This window comes from Diadema antillarum, unplaced genomic scaffold (genome assembly GCF_040938485.1).
Source record: "Diadema antillarum isolate AM-2024a unplaced genomic scaffold, OU_Dant_1.0 seq00000320_RagTag, whole genome shotgun sequence".
Classification (NCBI taxonomy): Eukaryota; Metazoa; Echinodermata; class Echinoidea; order Diadematoida; family Diadematidae; genus Diadema; species Diadema antillarum.
Window position 1 is genome coordinate 1,299,661 of NW_027271339.1, and position 27,192 is coordinate 1,326,852.

Sequence of the window (27,192 nt, forward strand, 5' to 3'; positions counted from 1 at the left end):
TACAGCATGTCTTGACAATATGATATGAAAGTTTCACATAATTGGCAAAAAAAAAAAATCATAATGGCATGCTTGTCAGTTGTCACATATGTGTTCAGTTTTTACTTTCTTTGATCTAGATTTCATTTGGATGGATGGCTAAATTGTTTAAAGGTACTGTGTACCATTAGGAGCAGTGATTTTAAAAATGTTTGAGATATCACATTTGATGCATATGGATTGGGTAATTCCATTAAAAAGGGTCCCACTAGTTAAATGCCCTTCTATTTGCTTCATATTGTCATTGCTTAAAAATTACATACCCTAAATCAATTTCACTTCTGAATACTCTTATTCAGGTATCTTCCTTTTCAAAGTAAAATATAGAAATTGCTTCTTCAAAGTTCCACATGAATTTTGACAAAAAGTACAGAATCACAACGTTTTTGGGCAAAATTAAGTGACATTTTACTGTAACACCAGTTAGACAGATTTACAGCTTGTTTGTGGATTAAACTCTATTTTAAGGGGTCAAAAATGATAAAAGACGAGCAAATTTTGAACACTATAAATATATTTCATGCATCAATTGATACACATTTGCGCATGTAAATCCCAAGAAAGACGTTTCACGCTTAAGTTTTGGTGTCCCCATAATTGCTCACACGAGAAACCTTAATTCATGAGTGTGGAATCCATATCAAGGACCAGTGTTGAACTGTTTGTTGTTATTTTGGTAGCAATCACATAGTTTAAAAGATTTCAAGAGAAAATTGGGGTAAAATGAATGAATTTGAAAAAAAGACCAAATTATAATTTTCACACACGTGGCTTTGGTGTCCCCCTAAATATTACGTCGGGGCACTGTGATAGCTAATTTTTTGTGTCTTATCACGACAATAATTGCTCCTCGTTGGCATATTTTACAATGTAGCTGTGGTTTCTTTGTAACAGGTATAAAAAATTGACCACTCTATTAATTTGAAAAAAAAATGCAAAAATAATATTTGGTGTCCCCCTTACACGAGAAACATTGAAGAATCTTTTTCCGCGCCAAAAATAGGGGTTGTGTAATTTTTTCAATAGTATAGTTTATTTCTTACTTCAAAATAATCACTTCTATTGAAACAAACATAAAACTAGTTTGAAATATGTGGTAAGATGCCAAAATGGATGGTTCACCGTGTAAGGGGGACACTAATGGTGTCCCTTTTACATGGTGAACCAGTTTTTCCCCATACACTGCAATTTGGTATGCTGACTTCCTTCAATTTCAGTTTAGAATGTTAATTTTCAGTCAGTTTTCAAGGAACTTACTCAATATGAATGTTTTTTAAAGTTATGTTGAACAAAAATCTGATTTTCTGATTTTATTGGCAAAATAGGCATGTCACAAAGTGGGTCCCTATTTTATGGAATTACCCATATGTGTACGTCAGCTGTATCACAAAACATCCTACCATATAAAAAATTTTGTAATAAGGCCTAAAACATAAGGAGGTATCACCATTTTCCCTACTAAACCATAACTGAAGATGGTTTAGTCTAGAAACATTTTTATTATAACTATTGTTGACATTTTGTATATCAAACAATAACACTGATTATACTCATCTGATTCAAATTGTTACATTGGTTGTTTCTATCCCTAGCTCACATTTTAGAACTATTCTAAAGCACTAAAGCTTGATTTTTGTTACATCTGCAAAGGGTAAATAATGCCTTTAACAGAGCAGGTATTCAGGGATTTGAGCATTTGACCTTTGATCCTTGCCCTTTGACCATATGGCCTTCAATTCTTCAAATAATTATCAACTGGTAACTTCCATTTTCATAGCAATACTTTGAGCTTTAAAAAAAAAAAAATGGGAAAAATTGTGACATTTAAACATTTTCCCGTGACCTAAGACGCCATGGCCAAAATATTTCCCTACAGAATCATTGTGCAATAATGCATGTATATACCTAATTTACTATTTCTATGCATTGAGTAATCTCTGAGATACGGAGAAAAAGTACAAATTCAGCATTACATAGTAGAATTGTAGTATTTTAGCCTGACCTTTGAGCCTTGACCTTTGACCCAATGACCCCAAATTTCCTGAGAGAGTCACTGTCAGGCAGTATATGCATATGTACTTATTTCATGACAATATCTTGAGCCATTTCCAAGATATGGGCAAAAAAGGTGCAACTTTATCATTTTTCCTTGACCTTTGAACCCATGACCCAATAATGTCCAGGGAGAATCACTGTAAGGCAGTACATGCATATGTACTAAGTTCCATGAAAATAACTTGAGCAATTTTCAAGATAAAGAGAAAACAGAAGAATCAGTAGTGATTCTTGTATCTACGAGATACAACAGGCCGCCTGTCTCTCAAAAGTATGCTATTCTTCCGGCTACGCCGAGAAACCCGAGAGCATATAAGCACAGAGAAACCAAAACAAAAACAGTCACTTACCGCGCGCACCCTCCGTGCGCCCGCCGCGCACGCAGGTGGCGTGCGGGAGACCGCCATTGAATCATCCTCTTTAGTAGCGCAGAAGCGGGCCCTCCGACAGGAGCCACAGCCCGGTGCGAAGCGAGGCGAGGGGACGGTGGGCGGGCGCCTGAGACAGGCGGCCAGTTGTAACTCGTAGATAAGAGAATCACTACTGATTCTTCTGATCTACATTCAATACAACTGGCCGCTTGTCTCTCAAAAGTATGCTAGACCGGCACAGATGTGGGTGGCCGGCTGTCGAGGCCCGGAGGGAGGGTGTTTAGGTTTTTGGGGTCCCTGTGAAGGCTCCACGTTGAAAGGAGACTTCGGAGGCGGGTATGTCCTTCAGATAGAAAGAGGTGAAGGTGTTAGAGGAGGACCAGTATGCTGTAGACTGGATCTCAAGGGGGACGCCGTCGAAGAGCACCCAGGAGGCACTAATGCCGCGAGTGTCGTGGGCGCACGGCGAGGCATTTGAGATAAGAGCCGCCGGGCCTGTGGCTTTGAATGCCGCCACGATCCACGTGGAGATGGTATCACGTGAGGCGGGCGTGAAGGCTCTTTAGAAATTACGAAGAGCTGCTCGCCCTGCCGCTTAGGTTTCGTACGCGCTAGGTAGCATTTTAGCGCGCGAACTGGGCACCATACTTTGTCCTCGGGGACCGAAGGCAGGTCTGCGAGAGGACGAAGGAGGATCTCAACTGGCCCCGAAGAAGCTGATTGGTTTTTGGCTATGAAGTCGGCGCGTGGGATGAGGCGAACGGCACTCCTTTCCCAACAGATGTGGCCAGGCGCAGTGGAAAGGGCGTGGATCGTGGATCTTCTCTGTCCTGAGGCTATGGCTAACAGGACGACAGACTTAATGGTGAGGTCTCTGAGAGATGCCTCAGCGAAGGGCTTGAAGGGTCTTTTTGAGAGCGCTTTGAGAACCTTCGGCAGGCTCCGCGAGGAAGGAGTCTGTGCGAAGGGGGCCGTTGGAGGAAAATTGCCTTGGAGAGGCGCGTCAGCGAGGCAGAGTTAGTGACGGACGAGCCATCGGCAAAACCGGCATATATGGCCGCTATGGCCGTTCTATAACCTCTGATCGTGGCTAGCGCTAAGCCTTTATCAAAGAGATGGATCAGGAAGTCCGCGATTTTTTCTAAGGGGTGGAGCGGGGCTGGATCCTGCGCTCCTGACACCAATCAAAGAAACCTGCAAGACAGGAGTTGTAGGTTTGGGTGGTAGATTGTCTATGTGAAACTGCTACCAGGGAGGCGGCGCTCTCAGAGAGGCCGGCCGCCGTCCTGGCGTCCCTGAATAAGGGCCAAGCAGTCTGGCGCAGATGGTGGAGGCAGAGGTGTAGGGCTCCTGAGATGGGCTGGGAGAGGAAGTCTGGCCGGAGCAGTAGTGGGATCAGAAGTCCCACTACCAGGCTCCTCAGCTGTGGGTACCAAACCCTCTACGGCCACATCAGTGCGATGAGCACCAGTGTCGCCTGATCCTCCCGGATCTCCTGGAGGACGCGGGGTAGGAGAGGGATAGGGGGAACGCGTACATGCACAGGAGCCTCCAACTCAGCGAGACCGCATCGAGTGCCGTGGCTGCCGGGTCCTGCACTCATGAGCAGTACCGCGGGAGCCAGGTGTTGGGGGCTGACGTGGAAAGATCTATGTCGAACGGCCCTAGACTCTGACTGAGCGAGTGGGCTACATCTCTGTGGGGAGTCCACTCGGAGGGGCGATGTTGCCCCCGTGATAAGAAATCGGCAATGAGATTTTTGTCGCCGGGGCTGTATGAGGCAATCGGCGAGACTGCCTTGGCCCGGCGCCACGTCCAGAGCTGAGCAGCTAGGGTGTGCAGCTGCAAGGACGTGTGTTCTCCTGGCCTTTGAGGTACGCGGCAATAGTGATGTTGTCCATACGGATGAGGGGCGGAGCGCGAGTAGTACCGCCCGCCTTTCCAGCAGGTTGATATGTTGATGAGTGACATGGGGGGGGGGGGCCCACGTGCCATGGGCAGGCTGCCCATGGTGGTGAGCACCCCAGCCCTGCAGGGAGGCATCAGTCGTCACTGTGTAAGACGGGGAAGCCGTGCGGAAGGGCTTGCCCTGTGAGAGGGAGGCAGCCACACTCCACAATCAAAGCAGGGTACAGGCGTGTGGGGAGCCGGGGATGGGCTTGGGCAGGGGGTCGCGGTGCATAGTGTAAAGCTCCAACAGGTGGAACTGCAGGGGGCGCATGCGCAGGCTGCAGTCAGGTAGTAAGTCTATGAGGCTGGCTAGAAGCCCCAGAAAGCGAAGCCAAACCAGGCTGGGGCGCTGTTCCTGGTGCTGAGCAAGCGAGCGGTGCTCACGAAGGTGCCAATACGCTGAGGGGTCGGTCAGGGCAGACCCTGCGGGGTATCAATCACTGCGCCGAGGGAGTGGGGTGTTGCGTGGGAGTAAGTTTGGATTTCTCACGGTCACGAGCCAGCCAAGGCGCTGTACGATCTCACGAAGGAGCCACAGCTGATGATTGAGAAGCTGTGGTGACGCAGCCACTAGCAACAATCGTTGAGATAGTAATACACGTGAAGGCCGTGTTGACGAAGAAAGCCCACTATGGCGGTAGCTAAGCGCGTGAAGAGCTGCGGGGAGGACCTGAGCCCGAATGGGAGGGCTTCGTATCGATATGCATTGCCCTCTGTCTTGCGGCTGAGGGTACGTGGAGGTACGCGTCCTGCGAGTCGATCGATACCGACCAGTCTCGGGGGGAGAAGGGGTAGGAACGACACGATGGTTTCCATTCCAAAGGATGGAACGGACACGAAAGATTGATGCATTTGAGGTTGGGAATCATGCGAAAAACGCCCAAGCGCTTGAGCACAAGAAGGATGGGGAGGGGCGTGGGTGGTCTGGGATCTCCTCGACCGCCCCCTTCCCCCTTCGCAAGCAGGGATGCTATCTCACTGGCGAGGACCTGGCATTCTGCCAGCTTCGGCGGGGGGGGGGCAGAGGGCCCCTACAGGAAGATCATGTGTGAGGTCTACGGAGTAACCACTCCGTACAAGTGACAACACGCCAGGCGGGGGCGAAGGCTAGTAAGTTACTGCCCACGCGTCCCACCTGTCACAAACTCGGGCTTGGCTTTCCAAGAGCCGGACGCTGCTTGGCGGGGTTGCAGGAACCGGTGCGAGATGAGCCACGTCCGCGGCACCGCTGCCCGGTGGTCGCGTCAACCCTCGGGGCTGGGGCAGGGGCCACCGGCAGGGGGAGGGTGCTCGGGTGGGGCTGGGCACGAGAGGCGCCACGACCGCGGTGAGAGAAGCGGCGCAGGTGCGAGTTGAGCTCTCTCGCCTTTTGCCGGACAGCTTTTCCTCATGAAGCCGAGGCACGCATTGGCCGGAGAACAGGTGTGGCCCCTCGAAGGGGGCTCCCCATGTTAGCTGAGCGCTGAGGCGCTTGGAGAAGCCGAGCGCACGCAGTGTTAGGTCACGGCGACGGCACGGGGTGTACAGTGCCGCTCGCGTAGACTGCTGCCACAGAGGCTCAGAGAGGGGTGATAAGCAGGGAAGGCCAAGAGGGAGCGGTCCTCAGGTGGTGACCGCTAGCGGGACGGCCCGCACCGAGCGGTTGGCCAAGTCTCCCGTATAGGCTGCTAGGCGCATGATGGATCTGGTGAGGAGCGCCGTAGGGTGCCGATCCTACAGTGAAAAATGGCAAAAGGTCTCCTCTGTCGGCGATCATTATAGCCAGCCAGGCAGGGAAAGAGCACTGCCACATGACTTGCTCAGATGTGACAGCGGGAAGGGGGCATTCAGCCATCCTGATGGTCTGAGTCAGACGGTGAGCCAGTCTGAGTCAGAGGCGAGGCGGACGCGAGAACTGATGGTACAGGAGTGGGCTCCAGGTGAGCACACGCGAAGGCAACTGAGCCGGGAGGGTCCACGACTGCTGGCCTCAGCGGTACAACTCATGCGGCGAGCCCGGGCTCCGGGGAGTCCCGGGGGCCGCTGATCAACTCGTGTCTCACTGCGCGGAGTTGCGCGCGTGCATTGTTGCAGCGGCGCTGCGTTTTTCACTGTAAAGGAAAACGTGTGTAAATCAGTGAAATACTTACCACCGTGTAAGGGGGAAGGCAGGATCAACCATACTTACCACCTGTAAGTGGTGAAAGATAGCAGTACAAGTATAGGCATAAAGCATCAGCAATTAGGGAGAAACATTTAGTATGAATCCCTACTGTCTTTACTGTTATCTTTAATATTTCATGGCTTAAGTGGCTTGCCATAGCCGCCCAAGAAGGAGGGGCAGGGAGTGCAACGTGTGCGCTACCTAGCTCGCTGGGTGGGGGGCTCCGGCTCGGAGCCCTCCGTAGGTTCTGGTAGGGTAGATTCACCCGTGGGTGGATGTGACCAACCCAGCGGGGGACCCAAGCTTGAGCGGGAGCACTTGGGGGCTGGTGGGGCGGGGCAAGGAGCGCGGCGTCTGCGCTTCCTAGCCCACTGGAAGGGAAGCTCCAGTTCGGAGCCCTCTGTTGATTCTGGGAGGGTGGGTTCACCCGTGGGGGGATGCGGCCAACCCAGCGAGGGACCAGGGCCGACGGAGCGGCAGGCCCGTGCACCCAAGCGCTCGAAGACTGGGCGGCGCTGGCGAACGGGGAGGGGGCACCGCCGGTGTGCGGTCGGACACTGCACGGCGCGGCGCAGACGTGAAGTAGGAGGGGGAGTCCTACGTCTTGAGACGAATGTGTGGAGGGTAACCAGGTTCAAGACTCGTCGGGGTCGGTATCTGACGCCGAGAGCTGCTTGGGTGGGGCGGGAGGGGGGAGCGGGTTGGGTCGCGATGGGACCAGCGAGCCCGATGGCTCCACGGGGCTGGGAGGCGGCGGGGCTGATCATTTTTGGCAGGTAGCCAGGCCTCCCTATCCTCCTGCGCAGTAGGCGTCCACCTCCGCATGTTTCGCACGGCGCTGCGCGGTTGCAGGATCGCGCGCGCGAGTCGCCCTCGGAAAGAGGACGGCAATAGGTGTCGCTTAGCGAGGCATCATGGTAGTGACTGTAGGGGAGGACAACGGGAAGGAACGTGATAAAAAAGGTGAGTCAAGACAACAAATGCAGTATAGGTGTATGCATATAAATATATACATATATACTGTACTTAGGTAACGGAAGACCTGGTTTACAGATGGGATAGAGTTTCGTTCCCCGAAGGCCTACAACATTTGTTTAAACATTTTGAGATAAACAAGAGACATCGCAGAAAACTAGAAGAGTTTACTCCCCATAAAGTACAATCTTAAGCCATAAGTAAGGATGGGGCTCGGTACGGGGGGAACCCCAGGCCCCCCCAGCCTAGGGCAAGGTAAGGTTGGAGGGCCCTGTTACGGGAGGAAGAGTTCAAGGAGCCCGACAAGTGAGTTCAAGGATCCAAGAGACAAGAAAATAAATTTTTCTACGTCCAACCGAAGTAAAGACAAGCGGGAGGATGGTAGAATACGCCCACGCGGCGAGCAATACGGCTCGAATGGAAAAGTACCAAGGCCCATCCACGCTGTACCGTGGTACGGCATTGACACATGTACAAACAAAACGGCGGCAAGAAATTTAAGCAATTTTCGTAAGAAATAACAGCCGCCGGGAGGGCTGAGAGCGTGACTAAACCTTTACTTAAGATAAACGCTCGTAGCCTAAGGTGTCCTGCCCGGAGGAGAAGCCAGGGCGGAGGCCGTGGTCTCTCTGTACCAAATGGAAATTTACCGCCGTGATTTATATCTAAGCAGGTAAATTACGAGTCTGCTGAATAACCGTAGGTTATTTTGAGCTACCGAGAGGAAAAAAGGGTGGGTCTGACCTTAGTGTCGCAAGTCGAACCAACCGGTCGGGTGAGCTTGTCAGAACACACGAGGTAGCAAAGGAGGAGAGCGATGTAGCAGACGTGTGCACTCTGCGGGTCGCGAGCGGTAAAAAAAAGATGATTCAATGGCGGTCTCTCGCACACCGCCTCCGTGTGCGGCGGGCGCATGGAGGGTGCGCGCGGTGACTGTTTTTGTTTTGGTTTCTCTGTGCTTATATGCCCTCGGGTTTCTCGGCATAGCCGGAAGAATAGCATACTTTTGAGAGACAGGTGGCCAGTTGTATTGAATGTAGATAAGTGAAATTTTAGCCTTTTCACTTGACCTTTGACCTAATGGCCCAAAACTTTTCCTAGAGAACCTTTATTGGGTAATAGTGGTATACACTAACTTTTAAGAAAATACCTCCAGATATTGTACAGATATGAAGAAAATAATGAAATTTTGAGAATTTGACCTTGACCTTTGACGTTGAGCATGTGCACCCAAAAGTTGATATGCACAACTTCATCCACTCATTCATATTTATGCTAAGTTTCATTACGATACCTCAAACGGTTTTTAAGTTATGCTGTCCACAAAATCAGTTACAGATGGACGGAAGGATGGACGGACAGACAGACAACCTGAAAACCTAATGCCTCTGGTGACACTTCATGACGGAGGCATAATAAGGAATATTAAAAACTATCAAAACCAAGAGACACAACATTGGTGACTTCATCAGGCTTTCATGATGATGGATCACAGATGGTCGGCCTATGTTCCCCAAAATATTACAATCGGATTTCGCATTGATAACTTTCAAACAATTAAACAATCTTAATGCTATTTCAGGGTATGAAAGTATACCTACATCTTGCAGAAAACCCCATTCAATTTGGTTAACTGGTCACAGAGAAATGTGGATCATTGTAAAGAGTGTCACAGGTCCGTTTCTTCCAAGTTTAGCACTTGGATACTCTTGGCATCCATAACACAATGGACTAAACTTGGAGGGAAGGGATTCTTGACATGCTTGACAAGGATCCCCATTTCTCTGGGACCACTCAAACAAATTAGATGGGGTTTCTGTAAGATGTCAGTTATAAGTTATAGTTTCATACCTTGAAATCGCATTTTGATTGATTCACTATTTTTAAAGTTATCATTGCAGAAGTCCCATTGCATTTTTTTTTTTGACATATGGTATATGCATGGTCATTACATACTGGCCAAAATTAGTCAATACATTAGTTCACAGTTCTCCTTGAATTCATACTCTTTCATATTGTAAAGCTGTCAGAGAACACACATGAACTCTGTTTCGAATATTTAGCTCATTGCACAATGAAAGAGAATGACATTATATTCAGTATTAAAGGACAAGTCCACCTTCATATACATAAGGATTGAGAGAATGCAGCAATATTAATAGAACACATCAGTGAAAGTTTGAGGAAAATTGGACAATCCGTTCAAAAGTTATTAATATTTTAAGTAACTGCGCAGTCACTGCTGGAAGAGAAGACTACTACAGTGTATGATGTCACATGCGTACAACTATATAAAGAAAATAAAAAGAGAATTTCACAAAACTTTACTTTTTGAATAAGGTGCACGTTTCTTCGACTTGCTACAGACGTATGTTAAGGGTAATATTATTCCCCCTGCCTTCTGAAAGACAGAAGTCGAGAGTTCTTTTGTTAAGCGAGAGAAATGGAAATATGTTGAATTTTCTTTATTCTTTCTTTATATCGTTGTACTCATGTGACATCACAAGCTATAGTAGTCTTTTCATCCAGCCGTGACTGAGCAGAAACTTCAAAAATTCATAACTCTTTAACGGATTGTCCGATTTTGCTCAAACTCTCACTGATGTGTTCTACTAATATTGCTGCATTCACTCAACCCACATGTCTATGAAGGTGAACTTGTCCTTTAAGTCCAATTCCTACATGTTTGTGTGATTTTATACCTAAATTGATGTTTGTGCATATATTGCAGCATTCCATTCCTGGAATAAAGAAAGAAATAATAATAAAAAATCTAAACAAAACCATTGAAGAGCTATTAAATTCTGTTTGGTCTGCCTACCTGTAGCAGGTGATGGCTGACACAGGTCTAAAACCCACAAACATCAATAAAGAAAGGTATCATAACACTTAATGATATATCACAGTCAAATGAAATATATCTCAGGGCAAAACACAAACATCAGGTATCTGATTTTGGTGACCTCTGAGATTTTTTTTTTCAGAAACTATCGTGTTACAAACCATGTTTCATATTGTCAACTGGTTTGAGTAGGTGTTTGCGAGTTGCTGGAATACCTTTTATTAGCAAAATTGCATAGGGCTTACCATTAGGGGGGAACCATTCACCACAATGTTCAGCATGCTCCTCAGAATGCTCAACTGTGACTTGACCTTCTCCCCTATCATCTCTGGTCTCCTGCCATCATCACAGCTCCCTACCACAGAGTCATCATCATCATCGTCAACATCAATATTGATGCTGACAATGTTATCACTGTCAATCCCTTCTTGGATACCCAGGGGCTGGGTGGCATTAGAGAGGGAGTGTAGAACAGAAGAGGCCTGCATGATGCCCAGGTCAGTGAGTGGGAGCCGAACTAGGGAGTGCAGCTCAAGGATGATATGAGCCAGATCAACATGGACTCTGTGAAGCACATCCTCTATCTACATTAAAGAGAAAAGCAAAAAATAATGTGTTTCATGTTTAGGAGAAAATTATTCCCCCAAGGAGGATTATTGTCACTAAAGGCATTGAAATACAGCCCCCCCCCCCCCCCCCCCCCCAACAGAAAAAATGAACAAAAACAAATATATTATGAAATCTTTACAACTTTTTGAATGACAGAGAGTAATATCTGGTCATCAATAATCATCTTAAATGAGCCATATAGATCTTATTTTTTTCTGTATCATTTTAGCAGATTTCTAGAAGTCTTGGATGTCACAACCCCACCAATGCCCATATTATCTTTACGTTTGGGGAGTGAGCAGGCATGTACGTTTTTTGTTCTTTTGTTTCTTTGCGACAACATCAAAGGGATTTGACAATTACTAACTTATGTTATAGGCATATGTATAGGCATACATATCATTACATCTTTATACAAAAATGAGGAGAAATGTGACTATCACTTGCATATTCTTTTATATGGCTGGCAGCGAAAAGCATGATTCTTTTTTGATGGATTTAAGTCAAACCCTTTGATACTGAGGTTACTAGTATGTAATTGAACAAAAGGATCATTGCAGTACAACCAAAGTTCTACACTATAGTGGAGTAGTTTGATCCCATCAAAAACATCCAGAATCACATTTATATAATTCATCAGTTTACATGAGTGAGTGAAGAGTTGCCAAACCTGTCTGTGCTTCATTCTGAGTTCCATCATTTGGGGGCTTCTGTTTGGTGAGGCTGTCGGTGTCTCCTGATTGATGACATCCTCGTCATCTTCATCATTATGAATGTCTCTTCCTCCTTGACTTAATCTTCCTTTGTGCCTTCCAGCTCTCTTACTGCCAATATCAATAATGTCTTCACCATTTCCTCCATCATGTAACTGCTCCCAGTGTGTATTGGCAAGTTCATCTGCTAGGCTAAGTCCATGGGTGGGGGTAGAATTTGCCATTGTAATCCCACTCATCATCATGTCATCTTCCTCATCCTCTTTATCGGCAGCTGCCTGGATCTGTCCATCAAAATCTTGCTGATCTTCCATGAGGTCTGCTGGGGTCATGAAAACCAGAGTGTTTGATGAGTCCACTTTAATTGCTGGCACGGAGGCAGATGCCATGAACAATTCATCAGCAAGACTCATGACGTTAGGTTGTTTGAGTGGAGGAACACAATGTGCTTGAGGAAACTCTTCTGTCAAACTTGGGGGTTGACTTCGTTCAGCCTGAAACTCATCAGCAAGGCTAATGCTTTTCTGCTGAAGACCAGCAATTCCATCAGTCATTTCTGCTTGCTCACCTACTAAATTCTCATGAACTGGATGTTCTACCTCAAAACTAACCTCATTCTCCTGAACTCCAGAATGAGGGCTATCTGATGGCTCTCCACCAAGGTCCGCAAACTCCTCTGCTAGACTCCTTTGATGTTTGAACATGGAATGTATGTCACTGCCATGGCTCATCTGCTTCTGTTGCTGTGAAGCTTGCTCTCCACCTAGATCTGCAAACTTGTCAGCCAAGCTCAAGCTCTTACTAAGTCGAGGACTCTTTTCAGATGCTTCCATTGCTCCTAGAGACTCAGCAAGCTCATCTGCCAAGCTCATCTGTCTGTGAATGGTGTGGCTGCTGCCAGAGGGCTTAGTTACCCCTGTACTCAAGTTCCCCTGGCCTCCATCCAGGTCTTCATCAGAGCTCTCATAGCCAGTGAGATCAGCAGGCTCTAGCTCATCAAACAGGGAACTGGTGTGGGTGTTGGCCCTTGAGCGTGCCATGCCTAGTTCCTGCATAGTCTCCTCATGTAGGCGAGTCAGGTCCCTCAGTTCTGTCTCACGAAATTGCAACTGAATTAATAAAGCAATGCGAGTGGAAACAGTTGTTCATATACCATAGCTAGTCATTTTTATCACTAATTTACATTTCCAATACTGGTATTGACTTTTATTCATCACTGATCGAATCAATTGCTCAGGAATAGATAATCTGCATTCCTGTTTTTAACAACTAGAAAATTGGGTCATCATATAAAAATAGCTTGCCTTAAGTGGGTATATTCATTCATTCATTTATTCATTCATTCATTCATTCATTCATTCATTCATTCATTCATTCATTCATTCATTCATCTTTTCCATCTCCAACAAAACTTGCAAATACAATTTTTAAAAACATAAGATGTAAGTACATACATGTATATATGTCAACATTACATAAGGAATGATAAATGAAATTTTTGGATATACCATTGATAAGGAGAAAAAATATTGAAATAAGAGCATGGGTAACCAACATATTTCAGTGTTCCAGAAAATCAAGGTCTGTCATGGCATGATATGCAATCATGTGGGAAGGGATGAGACAAAACACGAAGAATCAGCAATGTGATGCATAGGGCCCTTTTGTACGACAGAGTTATATGTCTCAGGATTTTGTAAGCTGAATATTGACTGGAATAGAAAAATAAAACAAACTGTGACTTTGCTCTTATCTTCATAATATGCTCTTCATAAAATTTCATATATGGGTGATCTGTGAAAGCTCAAGGATCACGTTCTGTTTCTGTATGAATTCTTTATTTCTTTATTTCTTTATCTTTCTTTCTTTCTTTCTGTACAGATCTTGTGCAGAGCGTATCTCTAACAGCTCAAGCTTTTAGCTCTTGAAACTTGCAGCACTTAATATGTATCATGAGATCAAGAAACTGTTGATTTTTTTTTCTTAGTGAACGCTCAACTGTTACATCATTATGACAAATTTTCTAAAATCACATTATTGCCAGTAACTCTATTTCTAAACATTATTTTATTGCAAAAATTGGCAGATGCATATTTCATGATATGATTTATATTTTCAAATTAAAAAATAGAGCTGGCACGCACATATGTGTGTATATGCACATGCCAAATTTTCAAAATGCTCCAATCAAGCTAGAAATCATTTAAATTTGTATATGTTTCAGACCATTTTGAGCATCTTAAAATTTTGCACACATGCATCATTTGCGAGTATTTGCGCGTCCGTCAGGGAAAAATAATATATATATATATACATATATATATATATATTTTTTTTTTTGCATGGAATCTTTCTCTTGTTTCATGGATAGTATTTCCACCAAATTTCAAATCTATCTGACTTGATATGACATCATACGGGCCTGTTAAAGTTGAAATCTTGTTAGCGCATCAATGGTAATACATGTGTTAAAAAAGTGCATCTTCAATCCATCATAGCTGGTTAGGATGGACGATGACCCCTGCATATTTTGTACATATTCTGAAAGCTGATGAGGGCTAGATGTCAGCTTATGGGTCTTTGAGTCTTACAAACAAAAATAAAGTTACTAAAATTCCTGCATGAAATGAAAAATATGAAATTCCATAATGACGTCATCAGATTTCAAATTTATTTGATTGTTGATCTCGCTTATCCTTGATCAATTTGTACCAAAATTCAGTATTTTGTAGCTTATCAAATTCTCAATTGAAATTATTCTAGGGACTTACAATTATTCGATTTGATGAAGTCATCATGGTAAAAAAATTGGATTGAAGTTACCCTTGTAAAATTGTTGTTTTTTATCTTTATTGGAAATTTACATGACTTTATTCAATGAGCTCACTTATACTTGATTGAGTTTCTCCCCGATTTTGATATGTTGTAGCTGGCACTTTGGGCTACCATCACATGGCCATTGTTTGTTAATAGGGGGTTGCAATCATTTCTGAGAATGTGATTGAATTTGAAACTCAGGCTTCAAGCTACAGAGATTTTGTGCAATACTCATTCTATATGAGCACAACCTGAAGCTTATCATCCGCAAGATGCCAAGTTCGAATATCTGTTGTCTGATAAACATACAGAAACTGCATGGCCAATTGCCCCTGATCACAAATTAAACGGATCACCTAATTTGTCAGTTATGACAAATTTCTAAGTCTAGTTTGTTTTCACTGCAACCCATCCCCTCCTCATGTCAAGTTCATGCTGGCAATGGCATGTGGTGTCCATATGATTGTGCATCACAAAACCAACAAACAGTTGTGTGCCCTGATTTTGCGTCAGGACTCAAAATAGTTGAAATGGGTGAAAACCTAGTTAATCTTTAGTTTTCCATATTATTTGAAAGAGTTGTTTTTTTTTCTCTATAAAATTGTAATGTTTGGGTTTATTAATGAACGGGAAATGTATTTTTAGTAGTTTTTACTGATTTTTTTTTTAAAGACTAGTGTGACTAGGTGTGTTTTAGAGGCCCCTTTACATTTCATTAAATAATCCCTTACACATCATTCGCTTTCAACTTTGACAATTTTTGAAAGGATAGTCCTACTGCATTTACAGTTGGTATTTGTCATGAATAAAATGTGCTTAATGAATGTGTAAAATTTCAGGTTAACAGCATCTTCACTTCGTGAAAAGACAGGTTGGGTTTTCACATACAAATGAATGGGTATCGCGCACCAGCAGACCATGCATACACTTAGCGTGTACTGTTACTCTTGAAATAATTTGGGAGGGATATATTACATATACCAGACCATTATTTGAGGCATCGGATAAACTATGTGCCTTCGGTGACTTAAGTAGCACTATTTTCTTCGGGGCTGCATCCCTCAGAAAATAGTACTACTGAAGTCACCTCATGCATATAGTTTCAACCAGAACCTCTCAGGCCTGGTCAGGCCTTATATTTGTATACTATCTGTGCATCTGCTGATGGGACTTTCAATTGTAAGTACTACCCAGATTTTTCAGTAGACATGGTGTCTTAGATTTGTTTTAACCACAGAAAAAATTAATGTGGAATTACCAAAAAAAAAAAAAAGATTTGCCTTGAACCTGCATGAAGGTGCTGACTTCTGTCTAGAAAGAGGCACAAATGACACTGGCATTACAGATATCTTGGCCAGCATGCTAAAGTTCTCTGATTTAAAAACTCACCCTTTGTTCCAGTTCCATTACTTGCTTTTCCAGCATCATGTTTCTCTCCTTGGCTTCTTCAAGACTGCATACTGCTGTCTCTTGTTCATGCTCCAGGATAAAGAGTCTGCCTTCCAGCTTCTCCTTTTCAGCTCTTATGCTAACAACCTGCCAAGGAAGAGCAAGATTATTGGAGTAAATCTTACAGCCATTCTCCTTTCGAACTGAAGAAACCTAAAAATAAAATATAATCAAGGTTCATAACCAATCTGAGAACATACATTCAAACCTGCCTAAGTGGCCACCTGCCATATACAGCAACTGAAAATCCCTGAGAGAAAAGCCATAATCAAAAACCCTGAGCATAGTGGCCACCTATCTAACACAGCCAGGGGCCACCTTTTTTTATATCCTGCAGTGTATATGAAGCTGCATACAGCAGCCGCAAACCCATACGGAGTTGCAACTGCTTTGCAGCTGTGACAATCATGCATAGTAATTGCAAAATGAGTTCATAAGGATGGGCGATGAATAAAGATAAAGAGTTCTCTAAACACATCCAATTGTCTTTTACCTATGACAGTTTCGATGATGGGCTGTCATCTTTCTAAAACTAGAACTACCACTCACTGTGATTAATATACCCCCACCCACAACTAAGGGAATTAGCTCAAACAGGATTAATTTTTTTTTTACTTTTTAATGGAAAAAAAATTGTTACCATGGCAATGCACTGGTCAACAGTGAATAAATGTATTGCTAGCTGTTAGTCACATGTCCCACATCTCAAGTCAAATGCTCAAAAACTGAGTGAGCAAGATAAATAAACTGACGATTTCTATGATTTTCATTAAAAAAATTGTGTTACCATGGTAACACAATGTTGGACATTAAGAAAAAATGAAGTTTGCACAACTATATATCATAGCCGTCACATGTGCCAAATTTCAAGCCAAATGCTAAAAGGCTGATGGGCTTCGTTGAATTCACAATATTAGTGTATCATTTCCATTCAAAATATGTTACCATGGCAATACATTTTAACACTGACAAAAGATGATTTTTGCACATCTAGATAATGTAGAGGTAACATGTGCCAAATCTGAAGCCAAAATGCTCTAAAACTGAGAGTTAGGAGAATCAAAATGTTTGTATGATTTTCATTCAAAATACACTGTTACCGTGGCAACACATTGTTCAACAATGATGAAATATGAAGTTTGCATATCTCTGTACTATGGCGGTCACATGTGCCAAATTTCAAGCCGAATGCTTAAAGACTAAGGGAGTTACCTGAATCCACAATATTTGTATATAATTTTCATTCAAAATATGCTGTTACCATGGAAATGTATTAATCCACAATTTAACAAAAGATTAAGCTTGCACATCTACATACCAAAGTGGTGAGGTGTGCCAAATTTCAAGCTAAATGCTCAAAGACTGAGGGAGTTAGCTGAATCCACAATATTTTTGTATGCTTTTTAGTTAAAAAAAAACTGTTACCATGGCAACGCATTGTTCAACACTGACAAAAGATTAAGTTCGCACATCTATATGCTATGGTGGTCATATGTGCCAAATTTCAAGCTAAATGCTCAAAGACTGAGGGAGTTAACTGAATCCACAATATTTTTGTATGATTTTCATTCAAAATATGCTGTTACCATGGCAACACATTGATCAACAATGACGAAAGATTAAGCATGCACATCTACATACTATAGTGGTCACATGTGCCAAATTTCAGGCTAAATGCTCAACGACTGAGGGAGTTACCTGAATCCACAATATTTTTTTAATGCTTTTCAATGAAAAGATGTTGTTACCATGGCAACGCATTGTTCACCACTGACGAAAGATTAAGTTTGCACATCTATATACTATAGTGGTCACATGTGCAAAATTTCAAGCCAAATGCTCAAAGACTGAGGGAGTTAGCTGAATCCACAATATTTTTGTATACTTTTAAGTGAAAAAATGCTGTTACCATGGCAATGCATTGTTTGACACTGACAAAAGATTAAGTCTGCACATCTATACGCTATAGTGGTCACATGTGCCAAATTTCAAGCTAAATGCTCAAAGACTGAGGGAGTTAACTGAATCCACAATATTTTTGTATGATTTTCATTCAAAATATGCCATTACCATGGCAATGCATTGATCAACAATTAACGAAAGAGTAAGTATGCACATCTACGTACCACAGTGGTCATGTGTGCTAAATTTCACAGCTAAATCCTCAAAGACTGAGGGAGTTAGCTGAATCCACAATATTTTTGTATGCTTTTTAGTAAAAAAAAAAGCTGTTACCATGGCAATGCATTGTTCAACACTGACGAAAGATTAAGTCTGCACATCTTTATACTATAGTGGTCATGTGTGCCAAATTTCAAGCCAAATGCTCAAGACTGAGGGAGTTAACTGAATCCACAATATTTTGAATGATTTTCATTCAAAATATGTTGTTACCATGGCAACTCATTGATCAACAATAACGAAAGAGTAAGTATGCACATCTACGTACCATAGTGGTCACATGTGCCAATTTTCAAGCTAAATGCTTAAAAGCTGAAGGAGTTAGGTTAATCCACACATTTTTGTATGATTGGTTAAAAAAAAACTGCTGTTGCCATGGCAACAGATTTATTAACACACACATCAAGGTGTCTTGCACAACTACACATTACATTGATCGCATATCTCAAATTCAATCTGAATTGCTACAAAACTGAGAGAGTAGTTCGATTTTGTAAGATTTTTATGAAAATCTTCCGTTGCCATGGCAATGCATTATGAAATACTAATGAAAAAAGGTGTCTTGCACATCTGCCTGTGAGTGGTCACACATGCCAAATTTGGAGTTAATTGCTCAAAAAATGAGAAAGTAGTTTGATCCACAAGTTTTTACAAAAATTTGCCATTGCCATGGCAACGCATTATGCAATATTAACGAAAAAAGGGTCTTGCACATCTATCTTTGATAGCGGTCACACATGCCAAATCTGGGATCAATTGCTCAAAAAATGAGAGAGTAGTTCGATCCACAACATTTTGTAGGATTTTTACAAAATTTGCTGTTGCCATGGCAATGCATGAGATACTAACAAATGAGGTATCTTGCACATTTTCCTTTGACAGCAGTCACACATGCCAAATCTGGGGCTAATTGCTCAAAAAATGAGAGAGTAGTTCAATCCACAATTTTTATGAAAATCTGCCGTTGCCATGGCAACGCATTATTTGATACTGACGAAAAAGGTATCTTGCACATTTACCTTTGATAGCAGTCACACATGCCAAATTTGGGGTCAATTGCTCAAAAAATGAGAGAGTAGTTCGATCCACAAGATTTTTTGCAACGGACCGACCGTTGACCGCCCGACCGACCGCCCGGCCACCCGCCATCCCACCCGGCCACCCGCCATCCAAGTGATTCCTATATACCCCCTTACACACTATGTGTGGGTGGGGGTATAACAATGGCTAGTCAGTATACAAATGACGTACAGGTCTGAGTGCGTCAGTCAGAATTGTGTGCATAAGGTAACTATGGAAGGCTTAACCCACGAGGCAAAGCCGAGTGGGTTTAGGCTAAATCTGTACCATGATAGTTCATACCGCATGCACACTATATTCCGACTGACGCACGAAAAGACATGTGCGTCATCTGTTTTATAGAATGGGTAATTTTCTTGCCAAAAACCCATTTTTCTATCGTGTTACTCGATGACAAATTTACTGGATGCATTTCCTTTTGGCTCGTCATAGACGAGAGCCCGAAAACCATGCATCAGTTTTTACTGGACGCACGGTCTCTCTTCAGAACCATGCATCAGTAAAAACTGATACATGGTTGTTTTAGCCAATAGGCGTCTCGTACTGAGTGCGCGAACGCTTGCTTAATGCGCGAACCTTTGTTACAAGTGCGCGTACTCTTGCTACAAGTACGCGATAACATGTTTACCACTGTGACTCAGCGTGCGGCCAGTATAAATAAACACATAGTTCTCGACCAATGAGATCGCAGGATTCTCGCTACCCATTCTATAACAACTGATGTTTTGGGGCCAATTGGCAATCACAGCAATTGGCAAGTACAACAATTGGATGTGTTTAGAGAACTCTTTATCTACATATGCATAGTAATGGATTTGTGAATAGCTTGCTTGTTGTATGCATGCTTGTTAGCAATAATGTGATCAATAAGAGCATAGCACAAAGCTTGAACAAGTGCATTATACACACACACACAGACACACATGCTCATGTAAAGTACTTAAAGATGCATACAATGATAATCCATGAACATGTATATCATACACATGAAATGTTGGAAAACCGTCTACAGTAACCACTTCTATATGAAAGGCTTTCTTGAACCCACAAATGTGGAAATTTCCCACAAATGTAAAAAAAATTTCAACCACAAATGTAAAAACAAACAGCGGCCACTAATGTCAAAACATGCAATAAATGTACTAAGTAAACGCTAATTTAGTGTACACCAACCACAAATGTGGAAAAGTACATACAGTTGTAGACCCCACTCTATGTTGTTTATTGTGGCTTGGCCTACTTCCCATTCCGTGTAACACACAGTGTGTGAAACTCCTACTTATGGTGTAACTTTAAACAAGAGACCCGGGGGTCTCGCACTCACTGAGTATCGTAAGTTCACCTTCCATGCATTCTTGCAGACTCTTACCCGAGAACATTGGAAACTTGGGGTGGGGGGGGGGGGCTGTGGAGCCGGGAAATGTGCAAACGCCGGGAAATGTGCAAACGCCTGGAAATGTGCAAACGTCTCGCCGGGAAATGTGCAAACGCCGGGAAATGTGCAAACGTCTTGCCGGGAAATGTGCAAATCTCTAAATTTCATCAACGGGAAATGTGCAAACGTGACGCCGGGAAATGTGCAAATGTTCAATTTTGCCGGGAAATGTGCAAAACGTCGCCGGGAAATGTGCAAACCATTCATTTCACCTATATTATGTAGAGATGGAAGAGAAACTCTCAATCAAAGCTGCGCACGAACCATTATCATCTTTACCACCTGTCTTAGCGACCATCTGTCTTTTTATGCCTCCGCCACGAAGTGGTGCCGGAGGCATTACGTTTTCGGGTTGTCCGTCCGTCCGTACGTACGTCCGTCCACTTTCGTTTACGCGATAACTTGAGTAATATTGACTGGAATTTTACCAAACTTGGTCCAAGTATAAAGTATGATAGGGTAATTATTCGATAAGATTTTGGATGAAATCGGCCTAAGGTCAGAGGTCAAAGGTCAAGGTCAAATCATGAAATTGTATCCGTTTACGCGATAACTCAAGACTGGATCGAGCAAATTTCACCAAACTTTGTCGGAGGATGATGTATGATGGGGCAATTACTTGATAAGTTTTCTAGTGAAATCGGACAGAGGTCAAAGGTCAAAGATCAAGGTCAAATCCTAAAATGTATCTGTTTACGTGATAACTCAAAACTGGATGAAGCAGCTTTCACCAAACTTGGTCCAAGGATGATGTATGATGGGACAATTAGTTGAGTTGATTTTAGTGACATTGGCAAGAGGTCAAAGGTCAAAAGGTCAAGGTCAAATGATAAAAATGTTGCTATTTCCCCCATATCTATGCAATGCCCAAAGGTATTCAAATCTTTTCTTGAAACTTAGTGTAGACATGTACTACTGCGTAAAGATTCTCCAAAGAGAGTTTCAAGTCATAAGGTCAAAGGTCAAAAGGTCAAATGTTAGGTGAAAATGTTGCAATATCATTTTCTTCGCAAATGGTTCAATGTATCTTTATGGAACTTGGTGCATACGCATGTACTGACTGGCAGGGATTATCTAGGGAATTTAGGGGTCGTATGTCAATAGTCAGGGGGTCAAAGGTCAAGGCCAACTCTTCAAAATTTTACTATTTCCCTAATATACTAGTATATGCAATGCTTGCATTATTAGTTTTAAAACGTAAGTATACGTGCATTACCTAATGGAGATTCTCCAGGAAATTTCCAGCCAGAAGGTCAAAGGTCAAAGGTTAAGGGTCAAGGGCTAGGTTTCAATGCCTCCCCCCCCCAAAAAAAAAAGAAATATTTTGTACTGTAATTACATTCTTTTTTCATACCTTGGAAATTACTCAATGCATAAACTTATAAAAGGGTCCGTCAGAAGTCAAGTAAAAATTCTCAATTCCCTAAATATGTGTACCTGCACTCTTAGACAATTATAGCAAACCCAGTTCAAGGAAAGTGAACATTCAATATATTTCTGACAAACCTGTCATTTCATTATTTTGCCAGTTATGTGAAACTGTCATCACACATTGTGAAGACATTGTACTATACACCTATTGGGAGAATCATGCATTATGGCGGAGGCATCAGTCGCCATAGTGACATTTCTAGTTTTTTATTACATTTTCACCATATTTGGCAGATAACATCTTAATGGTGACATGATCGTAATTTGTCAAAATGAGCCCCCCCCCCCCCCCCCCCCACACACACATACCAGTCCTAAGGAGGGGGACGGGGGAGGAGTTGAAGCCTCAGAGTCACTATACCATGTATAAACGCTTGATTTTTTTCTTCATCTGTCGAACCGAAAAAGAACGAGCTAAGTTAGTGCTATGAAGACATTAATGACTAAAATTTCATGTTTGATTATGGCGGACCCAGGGGTGCCCTGATCGGGGGTGAGGGGGAGGAGGGGGATTTTCCACATTTTCAGCATTTCTCGAAAAATCTAGGACGGATTTTCACCCAACTTGTGAAATACAGTCATATTTATTGTAATATAATCTTGATTTGTTAAAATGCGCCCCCATCGCCGAAGGGGGGGGGGGGGGATTAAAGCTTCACTTTTAACATCCCAAAAATCTGGATTTTTTTTTTAAATCTTCTGCTGTCAAACCGAAAAAGATAAAGCTAAGTTAGTGCTATGAAGACATTAACGTGATTAATGAATGAAATTTCATGTTTGATTATGGCGGATCAAGGGGTGTCCAGATCGGGAGGGGGGGGGGGGGGGGTGATGGGTGGCGGGAGATATTCCAAATTTTTAGCATATTCTTGAAATATCTATGAGGGATTTTCCCCAAACTTGACAGATAGCAAGATTATGGTAATAATTATGATCTTAATTTGTTCAAATGTTCCCCCCCCCCACCACCGCCGAAGGGGGGGGGGGGGGGGGGACTGCGGGGGGTTGAAGCTTCAACGTCCCTAAACTCTGGAATTTAATCTTCTTCTGTCAAACCGATAAAGATAGAGCTAAGTTCGTGCTATGAAGACACAGCGTTAATGAATGAAATTTCATGTTTGGTTATGGCGCGGATCAAGGGGTCTCCAGATCGAGGGGGTGAGGGCAAAGAGAGGAACTTTTTCCACATTTTCAGCATCTTCTTGAAAAATCTACGACAGATTTTCACCAAAATTGGCAGATTGCCTCTTTACGGTGATATACACTTAATTTGTTAAAATGAACCCCCTCCCATACACACACACACACACACACACACACTGCTTAATTTTCTTCTTCTGTCAAACCGGAAAAGAGAGCTTATTAGTGCTATGAAGACATTAATGGCTGAAATTTTATTTCACGTTTGATTGTGGCGGATCGAGGGGTGTCTTTATCGGGGGGGGGGGGGGTTGAGGGGGAGGAGGGGGATTTTCGCATATTCTGCATCCTCTTGAGAAATCTTTGACGGATATCCACCGAACGTGGGAGGTAGCATCTCTAGGGTAATAGAATCCCACTTTGTTCGAAGGGGCAACAAGTCCAAGTTGTTCCCATTCCCCAAAGCTAGGGATAAGACCACGGTAGCCCCCACGTCATTTAGTAAGCAGAAGTGAAATTTCATCAAAGTATAGATCTACCTTCTAAAAATGTGATAAGATTGTGTTCTATTACTCTTGGTTGTATAGAAAATTTCTTTAAAAAGTATTTATTCCGGGTTTTTTTTTTCATATGTATAGGGTTTTCAATAAAATTCTGAATTCCACCCGAACGACCCCACCCCCCTCGTGTTGGTCCCTTTCAAGTTCAAGGGGCGGAGATGAGGTGGGGGGGGGGGGGCTCCATCTCCTCCCACTTTAGGGGTTGGGGCAGTGCTCATTTAGACAAATTGAGGTCATATCACCAGATAGATACGCTACGCTACGTTTCAAGCTGGCAAATATCTATTATATAAGGGTTTCAAGAAGAAGCTGAATATGTGACAAATCCGCCTCCGCCGCACTTAACATTAATATTCATGAATTCACTTACCATAACAGGCACCAGCACTCTATTAGCTCCATCATTTTTGTATAGGTTTTTTTTAAATTTTTTTAAAGCTGATATATGATTTTATTATCCGAGGGATGCGTCTTGAGTTTTCAGGAAAAAGACAAAAATTAAGCCTCCTTCCTACCCACTCACCTTTTTGGGCATCCCTTCATCTGTCATTGTAAACTTGAGCCTACATCATGCATTAACTGTTTACAGTACTATCACCATAAAGATGCTATGGCCAAGTTTGGTGAAAATTCGTCATAGATTTTTCAAGAAGATGGAGAAAATGTTGAAAATCTCCCTCCTCCCCCTCCCCCTCACCCTCACCTACCCCCGATCAGAGCACGCCTAGACCCGCCGTAATCAAACATGAGATTTCGGTCATTAATGTCTTTACAGCACTAACGGTTCGACAGAAGTAAAAAAAAAAAAAAATCAAGAGAATAGGGACTCTGAGGGTTCACCCCCCCTCCTCGTCGGCAGGGGGAGGGGGAGGGAGATTCAATTTAAAAAATTAAGATCGAATCACCATAAATATACTATCTGCCAAGTTTGGTAAAAATCCGTCATATATTTTACAAGACTATGCAGAAAATGTGGAAAATCCCCCTCACACCCCTTATCAGCGCACTCCTGGACCCGTCATAATCAAACCTGAAATTTTAGTAACTGTATATAGTGTCTTCATATAACGTAGTTCCATATTCTTCAGTTCAACAGAAGAAGATTACAGATTCCAGAGTTTAGGGACCTAAAACTTCAACTCCTCCTCCCCCCCCCCCCTTGGCGGTGGGAGGGGGTGGAGCTCATTTTACCATATAAGACCATATCATCGTAAAGATGGTATCTGCCAAGTTTGGTGAAAATCCTTCTTGGGATTTATCAAGAAGATGCAGTAAATGTGGACAATCCCCCTCCTCTCCGTCACTTCCCCTCCCCCACCCCCAATCAGGGCACCCCTGGATCTGCCATAATCAAACATGAAATTTCAGTCATACAAGGCACTAACTTAGCTATATCTTTTTTTTTTTTTGTTCGACAGAAAAAAATATTTTTTTTTTAAAAAATCCAGAGTTTAGGGACTCTGAGGCTTCAACTCCCCCCCCCCCTTTTCGGCCGGGGGTGGGGGAAGGGAGGATTGGGGGCTAATTTCAATTCATAAAGATCATATCACCGTAATGAGGCTATCTGACAAGTTTCGTGAAAATCTGTCCTAGACTTTTCAAGAAGATACTGACAATGTAGAAAATCCCTCTCCTCCCCTCACCCCCTCCCCCGCGATCCGGACACCCCTGGATCCGTCATAATCAAACATGCAATTTCAGTCATTAATGTCTTCATAGCACTGGTTGAGGGATCCCGAGGCTTCAATTTGAAGACTCCTCCCCACTTATGGCCCCGTGTCCTGCATCCCTGGATCTGCCATTAAACGTGAACTCCTGTCATCAATATCTTTAACCCTAAAAGGGCGGGGGGGGGGGGAATTCGCCCCCCCCCCTCGACTTTTCGCGCTATAAATCTGTAACGCGAAAAGGCCTCGTCGCGGGGCTTCTTGACTTTCTTCGTTCAAGTCTCGCGCAACCAAATTTGCAACGTCCGCGCATACTTTTGCGAAGCCACGCCCATTTTTGTAACGGAATGTCGCCCCAAAGCGGTACATTTCCTATGGAAAACAATGTTCTGTCATGAAAGTCATAAAAACCTGATTATTTTTACAATTAATCACTTTCATTTATTAATTTTGTGCTAATTATGGTAGAAGAGTGGTCAGTGACAATTTCCAATGAAAAAACAAAGAAAAAACAATAGTTTGAAAACAAAGAAATACATAAGAAATTCTGAAAACAATAAAATACATAAGAATTGAAATGAGTTTTGGAAGTTTTTGTGATGTACTATTGTTGAATATGCAAAAACAGATTTACAGATCAAAAATTAGACTCAATGCTTTTGATTAGGCTAAAATATCATCTTGAGCTTAATTTGCATAATTAATCAATCAAAAATAGAAATTGATTGTTTCAAAAAATCTTATGACACAATCTTGTAGATTATGACGTGGGTCTCACGCATGCGAAATTTCATCGCCATCGCACCACCAATGGCCGAGATGTCATGGGGGGGGGGGGGGGGCGCGGAATCCACCCCCCCCCCCCCCCCCCCCCCCCCCCCCCCCGGTCTGAGCATAGCCAAAAAAGCCCGGCCCCTTTAGGGTTAAAGAACCATCCTAGCTCATTCTTATTTGGTTTATTATAATACAAGAAGAATTTCGATAATACCGTAGTTCTGGGACTTAATTGAGCCCCCCTCCCCTTTTCCGGGGGTGGGGGGGGGGGGGGGGGTGTGGCTACTATACAAACAAATTGAGATCCCATTGCCAAAATCGTGCTACCTGCCATTTTTTTTTTGAAAATCTGTCTAGGATTTCATTAAGAAAATCTAAATGGTGGAAGTTCATGGGCAGTCTTGATATGGAGTTTATCTACTATCTTTATGAACAATATCGCTAAAGTAAATGATTTGCACATTTCCCGGCGACGTTTTGCACATTTCCCGGCAAAATTGAACTTTTGCACATTTCCCGGCGTCATGTTTGCACATTTCCCGTTGATGAAATTTGCACATTTCCCGGCGAGATGTTTGCACATTTCCCGGCGTTTGCACATTTCCTGGCAAGACGTTTGCACATTTCCCGGCGTTTGCACATTTCCCGGCGAGACGTTTGCACAATTCCCGGCGTTTGCACATTTCCCGGCGTTTGCACATTTCCCGGCTCCACAGGGGCACCTTTGAGAGCTGGGGGCATGGTGTCCATTTACATATTCCATCACACTGGTAAAAATACCTGCCAAGTACACTGTACTTAGAAAGTTGGACAATGCAGTTTGGAAAAAAAGAAAGACATAACGCTCTATCACTTCTGACTCTAGAGAAGAATATTATTGAATATTCCTTAATTTAGGAGGTGTGAGCCCCCTGGGGCCCCCAAGGGGAGGATGGTGCCATTCGAACACATTGAGATCCCA

The 27,192-nt window shown here is 43.2% G+C and overlaps 1 protein-coding gene across 2 annotated transcripts in view; it reads right to left on the minus strand.

Moving 5' to 3' along the window:
- LOC139730528 (uncharacterized) overlaps window positions 1-27,192 on the minus strand; it is a 148,948-nt gene that overhangs the window by 23,567 nt on the left and 98,189 nt on the right. For both annotated transcript variants that reach the window (XM_071641380.1, XM_071641379.1), the window contains exons 6-8: window positions 15,904-16,050; window positions 11,655-12,806; window positions 10,621-10,959 (exon numbers count right to left, since the gene is read on the minus strand). In XM_071641380.1, the coding sequence (XP_071497481.1) occupies window positions 10,621-10,959; window positions 11,655-12,806; window positions 15,904-16,050 (1,638 nt within the window). The remainder of the gene's footprint in view (window positions 1-10,620; window positions 10,960-11,654; window positions 12,807-15,903; window positions 16,051-27,192) is intronic.